The sequence below is a fragment of the Strix uralensis genome, chromosome 3 (genome assembly GCF_047716275.1).
Source record: "Strix uralensis isolate ZFMK-TIS-50842 chromosome 3, bStrUra1, whole genome shotgun sequence".
In the NCBI taxonomy this organism is placed as follows: Eukaryota; Metazoa; Chordata; class Aves; order Strigiformes; family Strigidae; genus Strix; species Strix uralensis.
In genome coordinates, this window is record NC_133974.1 from 24,695,776 (window position 1) to 24,713,553 (window position 17,778).

At 33.8% G+C, this 17,778-nt stretch overlaps 1 protein-coding gene across 1 annotated transcript in view; it reads right to left on the reverse strand.

Moving 5' to 3' along the window:
* The window catches only part of CSMD1 (CUB and Sushi multiple domains 1), a 1,283,073-nt gene that overhangs the window by 232,970 nt on the left and 1,032,325 nt on the right, over positions 1-17,778 (reverse strand). The window contains exons 25-27 of the mRNA XM_074861694.1: positions 14,844-14,970; positions 11,579-11,781; positions 1,726-1,917 (exon numbers count right to left, since the gene is read on the reverse strand). Of these exons, the coding sequence (XP_074717795.1) occupies positions 1,726-1,917; positions 11,579-11,781; positions 14,844-14,970 (522 nt within the window). The remainder of the gene's footprint in view (positions 1-1,725; positions 1,918-11,578; positions 11,782-14,843; positions 14,971-17,778) is intronic.

Here is a 17,778-nt window from a genome sequence, read left to right on the forward strand (position 1 = left end):
TAGTATATTTAAGTATCTGGGGCTTTTTGTGTCTAGTTTTTGTATTTTAGTCATTATTTTTGATCCAGGTGTTGGGGTTTTTTTCTTTAATTTGTATTTGTTTGGCTTTATTCACAAATAAAGGTTCCAGAAAATGTTTCACATGTTCCTTATGTGTGTTGATGATTCAGCCTGAGATAACTATGATCAAAATTATAAAGCACAAATAGAGCAGAAAACATTAAACAATCAGGAACAGAAGTAGCACATTCTTCAGTACTGAGTAGTACAGTTATTCAATATAAATAATTTATTTATATGTCAGCATACTGAAATAAGGACTTTATGGTAATTTTTAAAATTACATATAATGGCTTTACAGAACCCTTAAGACTTCTAATATTGTCATGTCTACAGTAAAGATTACTTTAATCTGCTTTCCCCTTCGAAGTCACCTTGAGTACACTGGAGAATAACAATATATGTATACTTTTCACCCACAGGTACTCTTTCTTTCCTTCTTTATTTCCTTCTTCCTTTTGCATTTTGTTTTTTTTACTAGACTATAGAGAAATATGGAGTGATTATAACTGGTATTTACAGAAAGAGTATGAATCTTCTAGAGCTTTAGGCACCAGGTATCTTTTAGTTTTTACTTTTGTTTAAATATTTTTAATTTGTGAATAATCCTAGTATGTTTAGTAAACATATTCATACCGTTATTTATACATTGCACACAAGGTATCCAGAAGACAATGTTCAGATTATATACTGCTCCAGTTCTGCTAGATGATACAGAATTAGAAACGCTATCCTGCATTATCCTGAATCCTTCACAGTATTTCTGAGAAAACTGTAAACACTTTAGAGAAACAGAGGGACTTCAGTTTTGGAAAGAAATTAGGGATTTGCTGTTTTGGAAAGAGCTTCTCCAAAGGGGCTTTTAGAAAGAAAAACCATGATGCTTATTCCAGTGCTATTAAAACATACTGTATCTGGGTTTAGGATATTAAGATAAGTCTTCATTTAGTTATAAATCAACAGGCAACAAAATCATAAAGATTTTAAAAATTACTTAGCAGATAATTTTTCACAGATGTTGATTAACTCTCAGAAAAGCTACACTGATGACCTTAAAATACATTTCAGCAAGATTTCTAAGCCTGTAATTATTAGCGTACTGACCAGAACCTCAGAGAAACCTTTATGCTATATAGGACTATGGAACCAAGCATCAAAAGTTATTTCAAAGAAAGAAGATATCCCACCCTCTCCTGGTGTTATGGAAATATATCTTATTTCTTTCAGCACCATAGTCACTTTGGCCCCCTTCTCTGCATCTACCTTTCCCAACAAGCATGCTTCAGAAAAAATATCTTTAGCTTCCTAGGGATTGCACAGCATGGGTATTTAGTCTATAAGAGAACTCAGAAAATTTTCAGAATAAATAATGGATCACAGCCTGTGTAACTACGTCATTACACAGAAGACCATTATAATGAGACCATTTCAATGAGAAATTTTATTTTATCCAAATCACCTCTTCTGTTTAAATATTTCTATTAGACTTTGTCGATTTTAAACTTGCATGAAGTTTAAAGGATATAGTGAGAAAATTACATTCAAAAATAACGTTAATCTTGCAAATGAAGCTGTCGGTAACCCTAAGTATGAAATAACTGGGTTCTGTAAAGGGCATCACTCCAGCATGAGCATCAGATGACTACTAACATTTCATCGTATTACCTATGCATGTAGGAGGATCAGGTTGCCAGAAGAATCGGTTATTCAGTTGCACACATGTAATTTTAGCCTGTCCTTGAAGTTGATAGCCAGGGTCACATTGAAAGGTGGTAGTGTCTCCAGGCTCTCTGCTGTCTCCGTATCTAGTGCCATTCTGTGGTGTCCCAGGATCGTTACAGGTTGATGCAATAGAAGCTGTAAGGGAATGATGAAATAAAAGCTTTAAGGTATAGATAATAAACATCCATAATTAAAAGCACAATATTTTTATATGAGCATTCCAACCAGAGGCAGTATTATTTACTCATCAGTTAATATAGGAAGGCATTTTGTTTCTTTCTTTTTACGCGAATCTGCCCACTGAGATACATCATGATTATGTTGGCTTCCTGCCAGCTTCCTTAGTATAAAATATGGCCTGAGAGGAAACAAACACAGGCTTTTCTTTTTTCTTTTTTTTTTTTTTTTTTCTGTCCAGCTAATGCATCAAAAGAGCTAGTAACTCCTTTTCTCACTTTAATGTTCTGGTTATCAAAACAAATTTTGTTATGCACTTTGATGCCTTTGTGCAATATGGTAAGTATCATAATATAAATAACACTGTTTTATAGTCTTAATATCCTGCAGCATGCAAATGCTATGGTTACCCAGCTGGCTGAGTCAAATACCAGTTTTATGTAGCCCTGAAGTTCCCATTTCGGGGCCAAGCAACAACTTTCTTAGAGTACATTCAAACTTAATCTAAGCAAAATATCTCACCTATGTTCAATCTCCTAAGTCTGGATATGGATTTTACTTTGTAAAAAAATGAATGAATTAATTAAAAAAGCAACGTTAAACTGAGCAGAACAATCAGTATAGTATGACTTAAAGCAAATAATCATCCAGAAAGTGGATACACAAATCTACATCCACTATGGTGCTGTGGAAGATGCCAGGTTTCTTTTACTGGCTTCAGACATTCAACGTTCTGAGTTGCAGTAAACACTGTAGTCTTCCCAAGGAAAGAAGGTCCCATCTTTGGAGGCTACTGTCTCTAAATCACTAAATTGCACATTGCTTCCTACAACTCCAGGCTGTTCCACCCAAACATGTATTTTTCAAAGAACTTACCACAACTGTGAGCAAAAGCCAAAATAGGAAATACCAAATGCAGTGTCACAATCAATATTAATGATATTGGTAAGTCCCTCTACCACTTTCCTCATCTTCATTCAACCAAGTTTAAACTTCCTGAATCCAGACCAAAGACTTTTAAAAAACCTGCTATGCTACACCCTTCTGCTCATCTCCAGTACTTCAAGGGATAATTATTGAAAAATGTGAAACATCAATATTAAATTACTGGGTTTTTTTCTAATATGAACTATGTATACTCTCTTGTGTGCTCACGCATTGAACAGCTGATTCACTCTTAAACTGATTCATAACCATCTCAACTCTATATCTGATGTCTTTTCAAGGTATAATTTTGCTCTGATGTCTGTAAGACATGATCAGACTGATGAGGAACATTCAGAGAAATAATGATGTAATTTATTAAAAGCATATCTGCCATTGTTAAAACTTGTTTTTCATCAGTTTGTTGGCTGATAGGCTAATGTTATTTGGCTGCCCCATTCTCCAATGTTCTCTGGGAAAGCAGTGAATATGTCTTCTGTATTTTGAGAAGTATGTAGCACCTCACATACTTGGGTTTTAGGACAGTGTAACAAATTACAGGCCAAAAAAGACTAAGAACATAAAGTATCATAGAATCATAGAATACCAGGCTGGAAGGGACCCCACGATCATCTGGTTCAAACTTTCTTGGCAAAAGCATGGTCTAGACAAGGTGGCCCAGCACCCCTTCCAGCTGAATCTTAAATGTGTCCGATATAGGGGAAAATCGATAATCACTTTCTATTATTTTAAATAGAGGGGCACAGTCTCTTCCACACCTCCTGTAAGTGATATGTGGTAATGATAATAGTCCATCCTCCCTGTTCTATTTTTTGGGGGCTTGGGATTTTTTTTCATTTTTTCTGTTAAAATCCCAGGAAACATTAATATTTCATTAAAATGATTTTGTCAGCTTATTTCAAGTGGTACGACCCACAGGCTTTCATAAGATAAAAGAGATCCATCCCTTCCACCACTATGCAATCTTTGTGACCATAATGTGTGGGTAATCCATTGTCTGTATTAATAACTGCACCTACTCCTTCCATCCACACTAATCCGACTGTAAGAAATAGCAAGAGCAACTAAACATTTGCAAAACTGAAACAATTACCAAGTTGTACAACTGGAAAACACTTTTTTTGTGTGTGTGTTGTAAATATTGAGGAGACAGAAAGGTTTAAAAAAGAATGTTCAAAATGAGATTGGTAAAATGGTTTTATGCATGTTCTAGCAAACAGGTGGTCACTTAAATCACAGAAACTGCAAAACACCTCTGTATAAGAATTCATGAATTATGATAATTTGCACACTACAAACACCAGACCTTTGTTTAACATTTTATTTATTAATTATTTTATTAATTTATTATTTTCAACATTTTATTATTCATAAGTTTTTGACCTTGTTTCCATTCCAAAATAGTACATCTCATACCTTGGGATGGTTCCTATATCTAAATGAATTAAAAGACATGGCAGGTTTATTAACAGTGGTGGACTTTTTTTCCACCAGAATTTATAAGCATCAATCCAAGAATTATAGTAACAGCTGTCACTACTAATGAGTACTGTGTAAGCACTCCCCAGGCACCACTCTGACAATTTACCTGACATCCAATATTAGTGCAGTTTACTAAATGTATACTTGGCCACAGGGGAAGGAAAGCATGGTCATGACCTCAGAGAAGTTATTTCTTATTTGACAGGCAATATCAGCTCTAAAAAATGGATCACTATAGTACATATCTGTTAAGGAATCATAATTATCATAATAAAGAATCATAATAAAGAATCATATATGTAAGTATATGAGCATAAGCCCATCTCTGTCATTAATTAGTATCTTTTTTCAACAAATTTCTGAATATCTTAATTTTCTCCTTGAAAGGTTATGCAATATAATATCTCAGCAAACAACATTTTTTCCCATTTTGACTGTGCTAAGTATGCACCAATTACAAAAGACAGATGCCTTTTAGTATTCATTTCACTGTTAATCTCCATTTCTTATATACAAAGTTCTAAATTTCAAAAACAATCACAGATGTTTAATAAGCACCAGAATGTTCTTTACACTTTTGTTCTGGCAGCCTCAGAAGTTATTTTATGTATTTGAAACTAACAACCTTTTTATCATGCCAAAGACGCTTGATCCTAATTAAACAAAACACCAGACATTTAAGCACTGATGTGTCATCTAGTAAAGTGAACATTTAGACAGACTGTCAACTTTTCAACTTGTCTCCTTTCCAAGTTGTTTTACTTCTCAAGATTCCCAAGAGGTTCTGTAACTGCATGAAAATTACAAGTGTACTATTTCTTCATTTGGTATTGTGCAAATATCTAAAGGGTATAGAGGTTATATGCATTGATAAGTAATCCAGACATCAAAAATCACCAGTTCTTCTGTCATCGCTCTTACTTTACAACAGGCTCTTTTCTTCTCAGCCCCTACACCAATATATAGACATGCAATTAATATCTAGCTTTGCATACTTATGAGAAAGGCCGTGTTCATGCTGTGATGTAACATTGCCATATGCAATTAAAAAAAAACAAACCTGAAGAATTCAGAAACTTGCAGTTGAACACAATTAAAACATATGTGTTGTAAAGCACGAAAGCAATAACCTCATTTTAGACTCAAGGATGCTAAATCAAAACAAATTCCATAGACTTTTTGGAAAAGACTGAGAAAAATCAGGTGCCTATAATGGCATAGCCAGGAGAGGGGATTTGAATTCCATTAAGCTGGAAAAGAACTTAATTGCTGGAAAAGAACTAAATTGTTGCTTCTCAGTTCTTGCACACATGTTCTAAGCAGTAACCTACATGATACTCAGTTATGGGTATAGATGGCTACATGATACTCAGGGTTGCAGAGTAACACTGTACAGATTTCCCATCTCTTAGTGTCCCATCTGCACAGAGTGGAACAGGCTTCTGTGTACACAAAAGATGTAGTTAGAGGTAGGTGCCAGAACACTTGGCAGCTGAGAAAACCACAGATTGCTAGGGAGTTTTCAGACCTCCATATGTTGGCAGCCACTGTGTTGAGCCTCTCTGGTTTTAATTTAATAATCTTCCAGAATCCCATTTTAGATCCTATTTTGGATTTGGCCCCCAAATTACAATTTCAAAGTTAATTTAAAACTTTACTGAAAATCAATAGGAGACTGTTTTTGAGACTATGACACACTGTATATTTTTGTGTCTGTAGCCTTATGAGCAATACGTTAGATTTTTCTAACCTAATTTGTCTTTCACCTGGAGGACACTTCTTCCTTTATCAGTTAGTTTAGCCTGCAATCTATTATAGCTCAAGAAAAAAAAAAAAAACAACAAAACAAACCAAACATCACCTTCATCACTATCATTTTCACTATGTCTATGTTAAACAATCATGTAAGCCATTTGCTGTAGTGTTGTGCTGCAGACACTATTTTTCTACACTGCGTGGTTATAAAAATAATAAGGACTTTTCAGGAGCTTGGCTTTTAAATTGCAGGCACTGCACAAGCTTTCCCTGTTTAGTGCATTATGTTTGCATAATAAGTTTGAGAAAGATTTTGACATATCAAAAGTTGAGACATTGTACATAGGATTTGCAGTGATTTCAGAATAACAAACATTTCTAAATGTGAAAGAAGAGTATTTGCTCTCTAAAAAGTACCTCAAGTAATATATGTAAGAACTGTGCAAATTAACATCAACCACATATTTAAATGTCTTGTCCAAAAGTGTAAAGAAAAAAGAAACCCAAATTCTAATGTAGACTCTTTGAAGTACAAAAGCTCACAAGTTTAGAGATAACCATCAAAGTAACCTACAAGCTTCATTTCTGCTTAGCTTCATAGAAACCAAGTGAAGAAGTGCTACCCTCTATGAGGCTGATGCCTTGCCCAGACCATGGATTAGATGATGGATAGGTATGCTCTGACAGTTTCATTAGCATGAAACTGTGTTATTGTGAGCATGCAATGCAACATTTATAGCATCAAAGAAAGCAAGAGACGAGACTGAACTGTGAAATGACTAGGTTACAGACTTTAAAAGGGAATCTTAAATTCTTGTGTTTTGTGTCCTATTTATTTTAAAAAGGGATGTCTTAATGGCTTTCATTTTCTTTGAACTTAAATTTAGTTAGTTAGTAAGCAGATATGTGATTATTCACGTGTAAATTTCTTTTAAAATATATCTTTGTTCTAACCCCTTTTTCTTGATAATTTAATTGCAAGTCAAACTGGAACGATTGCATGACAAATCCTAGCAATTAAGATTCTGTCATAGAAATGCTTATACTACTTAAATGCAGTAGCACAATCCATTAGGCAAGTGATTAAAAGATATCTCAGCAACAGACGAACAATTTACAAGACAACAGTACTCTTAACAGTTCAAGATAGGTGACAGTGACTGTAAGATTGCTGTAGACAAACAAATGATTAAATGGAATTACAAAACTGGACAGAAGCAGGCATCGTTGTTTAAACAGATTTGTCAGATTAAGCCTAGTGTCATCAGGAACACAGAACCACTGATGCTTAAACTCTTGTCAGAGGAAGTAAGATTTCAACAGATGTGTTGACATGAGACACCATAATTTCCAAATAATTGTTCTAATTAACTGGTCGGTGTAAGTTATTTATTTTTATTATCATAATTGATAACTTGTGTTGTTAAGATAAATATTTAATCAGGCATTTTTACCTGTCATTGCTTATATCTGCATTTACCTCAAAAGCAAATTTTAAAAGTATTGAGAGAGGAAGCAAACAACAGAAAAAATAAAATTGGACTAAACCAACTATACAAATGCCTTCATTTCATATCTTTGCTTTTAATAAAATGAGTGTCTGAAGTTCTTCTAATGACAGAAATATTACAAAGAAATTGAGAAAAAAATCTTTGCTACTTTATTAACTTTTAGTTAATAGCAAAAAAGAGGTAACTTTTCATTCACATGAAAGCAGAGATAGGTATATTGTTAATTAAAGTGTATGCTTACAGAATACTATGACTAAGAGAAATTAACAATGCCATCAAACAAAAAACAGGCATAGAAAATGATCATAGATACATCTGACTCTAGAAAAGCCAGACACTTCCAACAATGTTTTTTCCATTATAAGGAGAGTGTGAATAATCCTTTGATGTATAGCCTTGAGGAGCAAAATCTATGAAACCAGCAGAGGAACTATGAATGCATCATTTAGTTTAAGAAAAGGATACAGTTCTCAAGTTACAACAGCTGAGAATTTAGTTCAAGAAAAAAGGCTAGACTGTAAGGGTAGATACTACTAGGTATTGTTAAAATAAGGCTAACTGATTCTGTAAGAATGATAATATGACCAGCAACTGTCAGTGCTGTTCCTATCAACTGCCACTTCTACTGGTTTTGTTAAATATCAAGTTAAAAAAATTTATGGTTAGATATAAACAAGTTCTCAAAAAAATAAGCTTCAGGTCAATAAAAGCAATGGACCGTCCACTAGCATGGGATCTAAGTGCTTTCAGAAGTCTAGAGTAGCTGTAGATTAAACATTCAGGGCAAGACTGATCTGCCTCTGCATATGTGGCTTGTCTCATTTGAGATGCTTTACAATATCCAAGGTATCTGCACAGGACTGGAAGATATGACCAAGGACTTATGGGTTTATGACCTTCTGGAGTGGCAGATGGAGACTGGCCATGGCAGATATGGCAGCTCAAAGGGAACTAGACACCTGTGAAAAGACAGGTAAGATGTATTTCACCTTTCCTTAGATGTCCGGAAGTTTGAGATTTAGTGTATGTTAGTATATCTAGACTTATACAAATGTGTGTATATATATACACACTCTTATATAAGTATATATAGACTTACGATAAAAAGAAAAGGCAACTTCAGAGGGAAATTTATCCCATTTACCTTAGACACATAGGACAGAATTAAACTAGGTTAGAAAACTTTTTTATGTTTAACTTAGGCATGAACTTTTTGCTGTCAGTAACTTTGTTTCTTTGGAATAAAGAAACCAAATACCAAATTTCCTATTCCCTTCTTGTTTTCACTTTTTGTACTGTGATCAGAAAGAGTTGGTTGACATCCCTGGCTTGTAATACATAGTTTAAATGTATTTAACCCCAGACTAAAGGTCAATTTTGTACAGCGAACTCCAGTTTTTGTCCTTTCATGCATGATTAAATGGTAATTAAGTTTTAATGAAAAGCATTAGACTGATTACAATTAACATAATCACTCTTGTCAGTTCATGTCCTCATGCTCTACATGCGGAGTTGAGTGGGTAAGACAAAGCACTTTCAATAGTGTTCAAACATTTGTAAGCTTCAGCAATTTATATTTTTCCATTAAAAATACATCTAATTATATTTACAATGAACAGTAAGTAATTTATATGTGATATTTTCTGATCTACCTCATACTATCATTTCACAGCAACTCTTTTTTTAGGCAGATGCGGTAAGGTTATTCTAGAATGTAAAGTATAGAAAGTAATCAGCACATTCATGGCACAGTGAAACAAATTCTCCAGCTGAAGGTTAGCACTTTATGCTTTGTCTTTAAGCTGTTCATTTGACCTGATACTCTCAGATGTATATCCTTTGTATGATCCCGTAAGTGGATGTTCATTGATCATCCCAATTGTATAATCCAATAGAGAAGTTGGATGTGTAAGAGGTCCAGATTCTTGAAGGTTTCCAATCCTGTACAATTCTGCATCTGACGTTTACTTCTTGGATTGTAATTAATATTTAAATAAAATATACTCATTAATAAATGCAACATTTGAATATCCTTTAAGTACCACTAAGACACAAAACTTGAGCAGTTACCTTCATAGAACTTGTAATAAAACATCTACATCTTCTGCAATTACCAGAAAAAAGTTTAAGCAACTCCAGATTCTTATTCACTGGGTTACAAACTACAAAAGTAGTGAAATGTCAATATTCTGTGCAATTTTGCTCTAAACTGGCCTACAGATTGAGCACATGATGAACACTAAAGCATGCAAAGATCCTCACTTATCCATAGATTAGTTAGTTTAACTCCTTCACAGATCAAGGCCACAGTGGTCTGCCCATTGCCTCAAGGAGACTAAATAAACTAAGCTCTGAATTTTAGATTAAATAATTTAACATTTACTTTAACATATTCCTTAAATCATACTTTTTACTCTTTACAATTAAAAAATTAATAAAACATTCCACTTGTCAAGCAGGGTGAATGAAACTTTAATATCATTTTCTCTTTACTTGAGCTGAGGCATTCAGTTCTTCACCACTAATTCCAATTAATTCGAGTAAGACATACTCTGCAATTGCTAACATAATCACTGAGTGCATCCATTATACTAAGATGACAAAATCAGTTCATTACCCTTATAGCATTAAATTGTCTCCTACTTACTCTAAGTATCATTGAAGGTCAAAGAATGTGTTGACAAATCTAACTGCTTAAATAATTTCTCCTTTCAAAATTTGTGTATAAACTTATAAATATTTTCAAATAATACAACATAAAATGTGTTTGCTAACCCTAACAGAGAAAAAAACTCCTTCATTTCCACAAATGTAAAATTTAACTTTTTTCAAACAACATGAAAAGCTGCGTATTATATAAGCACACTGGTCAGAAATTTTAGAAACATTTATTCTGCTGTTTGTCTTTAATTCATTTCATATACTTTTAACTACGTATCTAAGGGCTGATGACAGTCTGTGGTTTTGGGGGTACAACATTCAGAAAAATCAAGCAAAATTAAGTAAACAGGTAAATGTAAAATGCACTATTTAGAGACCAGGAAACTCCCCAAGTATATTTCCTCATGCAAATAATAATGATTGAAAGCTTCTTAGTGCCCTTTGCTTCTGAATGACAACAACTACAGAGAAGGTTTTAAATAATACTCCTACTCTCACACACTTTATTAATGCATAATTTTCTTATGTTACTGAGCAGAAATACACTTATGTACATTATATCTAGATATATAAGGATGCAATGACTGAGTCAAAGACAATGATATAGTCTTCCTGTAGTCCAACCTTCAGTCTTTAACACTTCAGTCACAATATCACAGAAAAACTCCACATACTCAATTTTATAATATTATGACTTATACAATATCACAGCTCCTCTATATAAAGAGGAGTTTTCACTTTAGACCTGAAGATTAATTTGATTAGTCTAACAGTAAATTTTTAAATATTTTTCAATATGGTAAAATATATTTTATTCTTCAATTTAATCATATACACAAACAGTGGTTACGCTCATAAAAATGATGCAACCAGTGTTTTGAGAAAAAAAACCCAAACATCATAAAGTATAAATGCAAAATAATATATTACTAGGTAGCACTGGTGGGAACATTTAAAACTATCAGTATAGAAGAAAACTTATGTATGTACAAACCCATCTTGACTTGTTATATAATGCTACTTAGATAATGCTAGACATGTAGTTGCTGTACAAAATAAGGAATAAGAACACCTAAACATTCAAAGCAAATCTAAAAATACTCCCTAGTCATAGCTATTTGCAGAAATAGATAAAATAATTAAAATAATAACCTTTTTTTAAATATGGAGGAAGTTGTAAGATGAGAAACAGTTAATATATAAGAATAATGCATATAATTAGTGTAAATAATTATTGTATTTGAGATGAAAAAATATTTACATACTTGAAAACTGAATGGAGAAGCCTGATTTGCTGATGAAGAAATCACTGTCAAATTGCAATGTTAATGAGTTGAAAGTGCTGTGAATATCCTCTGGAAGGGCTGAGCCACTCCATTCTTTCAGAAGTATGCTGCTCTCAACAGGCCCATCCCATACCTTCAAGATGTCATGAGCGACTTCAGTGTCAAAAACAATAAAATGCAGACTGCAAAGAGAAAGTAAAAGCACTGTAGATTACTCATTAGATGCAATTACACAAAACTCCAAGCAATCATTCCCAAACTGTATTTAGTTTTGAGATGCTGTTTAGGGCTGAAGAAGGGCTGGTGGTCCTGCAGAGTTGTCCATTTTTACTGTTGGATGAGCTGATCTTGTAAGAGAGATGCTATTCTGTTCTATAAATGTCAGACTTACAGAAAACACCATTACGGGGCAAATAGAACTGGTTTTATAAATTTAATTATTTTTATGATAGATATTTTAAGGGATAAGAACTTTCATCAAAGATTTCATCTATTCAAATGAGGATACCAAGAACACTGATTAGATTGAATTACATGCAACTGAAAAAAAGCAGTAGCTACTTGACAGTAGCATACATAGCACAGAGAATTCGTCAGCATGGCATTTCCTTTCCTACAGAAAACCAGAAAATGTATTTTCCTATCTTTGCCTTATGCCAAAATTCATAAAATATAAATTTATATTACAATAAAATAATCTGTATTTATCTCCAGGTGAAGTATAAGACTTAGAAAGCTGTTCAAGAATGCTGTTATTAGTCAAAATATGTGCATTGACTTTGAGTTCTGACTGTTTACATTTTTAACATTGATGAAATCTCATAGGTGAATATCAAAACTTTTTTCTTTCAAATAGTTGTGTGTTGATATTCATCAGATTTGTCATTATTTGGAAACAATTAATTTTAAAATTGTCATTTAAATGTAAATGATGCATTGAAATCACCTATGATGGAGTGGATTCATTATTTGGTTTATTGAAATGGGATTACCAAAAATAAAAAAAACCCAACCTCCAGTGAATAACTCACCATTTGCTTATATTGTTTTACTGGTTTAATTTTATAAAGTAATTTTCATTTAAGTGATCAGTTAAAACTATTGTCCACATAAACAGAATAATGAAACAGCTTACTATTTGCTAAGTTTTGGCTCAAAATAGATAGCTAATATTCTGAAGTAACACGTTTACTGGAAATCACATACTTCTGACACTGGAGTATAAAACTAATCTCTGTTGCATATCATTAAACATATTAGTGTCATTAAATTATTTTAAAATGACAGAAATTAAGATTATCTATCTTGACTGGATGTTAAATGTTTTTGTTACATTCTTGCTTTCACAGCAACTTCTTGTTAGGAGTGGACAAACTAGCTTGAATATTGAACACAATTTGCCATTTCAAACTTTTTGAATCTGTGTGTTACTACAGCAAAACTGAGCTGAAAGGATCTTTAAATATTGGTAGTTCTTCCACTTGAGTAATTTAACTATACATCAACCACAAGGTATGACAGTCCTTCTTGTTGGAATTTCAAACTGATGCGTAAAAACTGTTTTAAAAGTCCTTCCTGTATTACTAATTTCCTTTTGCCTGAGTTCTTGAATCCTTCCATCGTCTTTCCGTAAATCGTTATAGAAGTAAAACCTCCAGATTCTATCATTCAGTTCTTGGTATGTACCTTTATTTCACAAATTAGTCACCAGCTGTATTTCCCTCATTTTCTGTATTCTTCTAATTTCTTCTCTTTTCTGTTATGCTGCCTAATCTATATTGGAGAAATCTTCCAGTCCTTATCTATTAAGCATTCTCTCAGTCCTGTACATACTTCTTATTAAAATCTCATAATTTTTCTTAAATTTAATTATTCTCAACATCTTCTGAGATGTTGCTGGTTTTATTATTCATATGATTATGGGGAAAATGTCTGATACTTACATATTTCAAAATGTTATATATGTTAATAATGATATGATGAAAGAGAGCAGGAATGGAAACTGAAAACCCTTCAGAGTTGTATATAAACCTTTATAACACTAATCTTCTCTGCTGCTGCTGTTAATTGTCAAATCCTCCTCAGATCAAGGCATTCATGACAAAGAGACAGTTCCTAATAGATACCCAACAAGGTCCAAGATGCCTGATGTCTGAGCACTCCTGGCAGAGAGACGGGAACTTTAGAGCTGTTTGAGATTATGTATTTAAGAAACAGCATTGAATATTATATTTGATTTAAAATAAATTATTACATTGAGTGTGACAGTAAGATATAAAAGAGTGACATTAGAATGACTGAAGAGACGGATTTTGAAATCACAGTTGACAGGTGTATTGGATCTGGCTGAGATGGAGTTAATTTTCCCCATAGCAGCCCTCATAGTGCTGTGCTTTGCACTTGTAGCTGGAAGGGTGTTGGTAACACACCCGTGTTTTGGCTACTGCTGAGCAGTGCTGGCACAGCATCAAGGCTGTCTCTCCAACATTCCCCCCTCACCAGCAGGCTGGGGGTGGGCAAGGTCTTGGAAGGGGACATAGCCAGGACAGCTGACCCAAACTGACCAAAGGGATATTCCATACCATACACCATATCTGCTTAGCAATAAAAGCTAAGAGAAAGGAGGGCGGGAGAGGGGGGCCATTTGTTATTAAGAAGTTTGTCTTCCAGAGCAGACGCTCTGTGTACTGAAGCCCTACTTCCTGGGAAGTGGCTGGACATCACCTGCTGATGGGAAGTAGAAAATAAGTATTTTGTTTTAATTTGCTTCCCTGTGTGGCCTTTTCTTTTGCTTTATTAAACTGCCTTTATCTTAACCCATGAGGTTTTTTTCCATCTTATTTTCTCCCTGCCCTGTTCTGCTGAGGAGGAGAGTGATAGAGCAGCTTGGTAAGCACCTGGCATCCAGCCAAGGTCAACCCGCCACAACAGCTTGGCACTTTAGTTTGTTTACAGCTACAAAAAGGCATAGCAGTGCACCACTCTACCACACTGAAGATTTATAGGACATATTATTTAACGAAATTCACAGTTCTGAATTAGGTGCCTAAGTGTCCCCTACACAATTTAGATACCCAAGTTCCCTAGAGGAATGGCACTCATAAATGCCAGCAAGACAAGCATCAACTTTATTAATGTAAGGAGGATTTAATAAAGAAAACTTATGTAGAAGAGTATGAGAATGTAAGGCATAGACTATATAAAATACTGAAGTCAACAATAAATACTGAAATTAAGCATGTACCTTATTGTCTTTCCTGGATCTGCTTCAATAATCCAAGTGCAATGAAGATTGTTGTCATATGGTGCTGGGTAACCAGGGGACAAAATTCGTCCTGATGTAGCAGCGTGAATTCGACCACCACACTCAGCTACAAAATAAGTAAGGATTACATTTATTTTTAAGACCATAATATTTTGCACTTCCATTTTCTGTCCATTCCACATCTCTCTGTCTTCTAAAAAGGTAACGAAAAGACCTAAAATCTCCGAAGTAGTACATATGCATACAAAACCAGGACATGTGCACAAGATACAAATGCACACATAATGATCTCATTCCTACCTTGTTATAAAGCAATAAATCATAATTCTGTGATTATGTTATGCCTTTAGTTTAAAGCTTTCAAGTTACTTCTATATAACTAAGTTTAATTACATCAAAAAGCAGTTAGGTATTGCCTAGTAATTTCCTTTAGTATTTAGAAATTTAAATGCCATATGTCTACAAAGTTAGACCGTAAATCCGAAAGCTATGATTTGAAAGTATGCAATATCTGGTCTAAAACATATTACCTTATTATCAATGCTATCTTAACTTTGTGGAGAGACCAATTGCAGTGCTAATCATCCAGAAATATATGATTCTTAACATTGCTTGTTTAGACATCATGTTGTTGTCTGGTCAGGATAAAGATGCACCCTGATGAAACTGAAACTGTGTAACAGACAGGTGCCACTGAACCAAAAAGGATCAGTAACTCTTCAGTTAAGTGATGTACCTGAACTCCTACTTCATTTACAGTGTTGCCTTATAAGTAGTGGTACTAAAAAATGCTACCATATGGAACTCTTCAAGCACAGATGTACAGCAAGCATAGTGTAAGACACAGATGATGAAAGAACCATGGCAGTTGGACCAAATAATCTATCAGCAACACTCTTAACAAATAATAAGTCTTATTCATGCCACCAAGTCACTGCTGAGAACCAAATTGTTAGCAGGAAGGAAAATAACTGTGGAGGAAACAAGGTGACTGATTTACTTACCTATCCTGCTGGTTTGATCACTCAAAACACTACATATTATTTATAGAACCACAGCAGAAAGCTGATTTAGTACATAATTTCTTCAAATGTAAAATTTGCCTAAGATTTCAGTTAATTTTCATTATACAAGAAAGTTCAGAATGGAATAATTGCTGTGATAGATAACTACAGTTAAAGAAATGACTGATACAGTACTGTACTTACCAAAGAACTCAAGGCAACTCAAGATAACCAAAGTTATTTAAACTCAAACTAATTGACAGATTTGGTTTAGATTTATGAGAATACTCATTTAGAATATGTGATAAAATCAGGGATGATGCATTATATAGTTCATATATTAAAAAAAAAAAATCTATTTTAGAGCAGATCACAAGCAAACTTTCAAAAGTGATTATAAAAAAGATCCAAAAAGTTTGTTTTCCAATATGGAGAAATAAGCACACTGTAAAATCACCACCTCAAAGAGTATGCTATATAAAGAACTATACTAAAATAGAAGTGACATACTCAAACAAGTTCTATAATCTTCTAAAGAAGGAATTACAGGAATTCATTGGTTTCCTTCAGTAAGCCTTAGAATATAGAAAAAATGAAAAAGAATGCTAAGACCAGTATAGAAGTGTATTGCTGAAAATTACTTGGTGTAGAATATGTAAATATGTATGGGCTTTAAAGCCCATATATGTACGGGTTTGAAATTTTTTGTGAATGAGATTGAAATTATTTTAAAGACAATGATGAATGTAAATGTCACTGGGGAGAACAGCAAATATCAAATGCCGATCTAAAACACAAGAAGCAAAAAAGAATAGGAATCCACAAACAGGATGATATTAAGAAAATGTGTCTAAGAAAGAACGTGATACTTGGAAGTTCATGACAATTTAAGAAAAAGGAAGAAAGGGAAGGCAATCAAATCAGAGTAGGAAGTCATAAAACTCTAATAGCATAAGATAAAACTGAAGAAAGAAAAGAAAAGAACACCAGAGGTGAAAAAAAAGAGAGCGTGAAATAATCTGCAGATGCTTAACTGAATTTTCAGGGATCTTCACGACAAGTTTTCCTGTGCACAGAACAGTAGAAAAAACATTACATTTTAATGAAGATTATGAAGACTGTTTGTGAAAGGCTGTTTAGAAAGATTCAGTTTTAGAAGATTTTCAGAGAGAATGGTGAACATTTGACTTCTTGGGGAGCTAATTAGTGTTTCAGGAGACTTAAGACTTTTTGCTTCAGGAGAAGCAAAAGAGGGAGTTTATACAAAACTGATATAATCCCCAAATTTGATATTAAAGATAGGAACAAGGACAGCAAATAAAAAGATATGTAAAGAGATAAAGGTACATAAAAAGATAGCCTTCTGGTTGAACAGACAGAAAGCAAAATCTCTCTCAGGATACAAATAGAAAATTGGCCATTCAATTGACATTGGGACATACTGCTTAGAGATGAAGTGAGATCCTCAAGAAATAAGAGATTTTGGTACAAGTGATTCCAAAAGCTGTACAACAAAATACCCGAAACCAAATCTAGTAATGCAAAGTACAAAGTCAAAGTATAATGAAAAAAAAAAAAAAAAAGTAGCAATCATAGGTGGAATATAGAATTTTTAAGGTGTATGGTTATCAAGAAAACTGAAAATAAAAGAAGGGATATGGGAGCGGAGGGAGCATTACATAGTAATGATGAAGTAAACTAAATAAAGTCAGCATGAAAAAACATACATATTGGTAAAAAATATTTTGGAGAAGAGTTATGAAAGATGGTCTACAGGAGTAAAGATGGAAATTTTCTTTAGATTCACTTGATCCAGGGACAGGGAAGTGATCTTGCCCCTGTACTCGGCACTGGTGAGGCCGCACCTCAATTACTGTGTTCAGTTTTGGGCCCCTCACTACAAAAAGGAC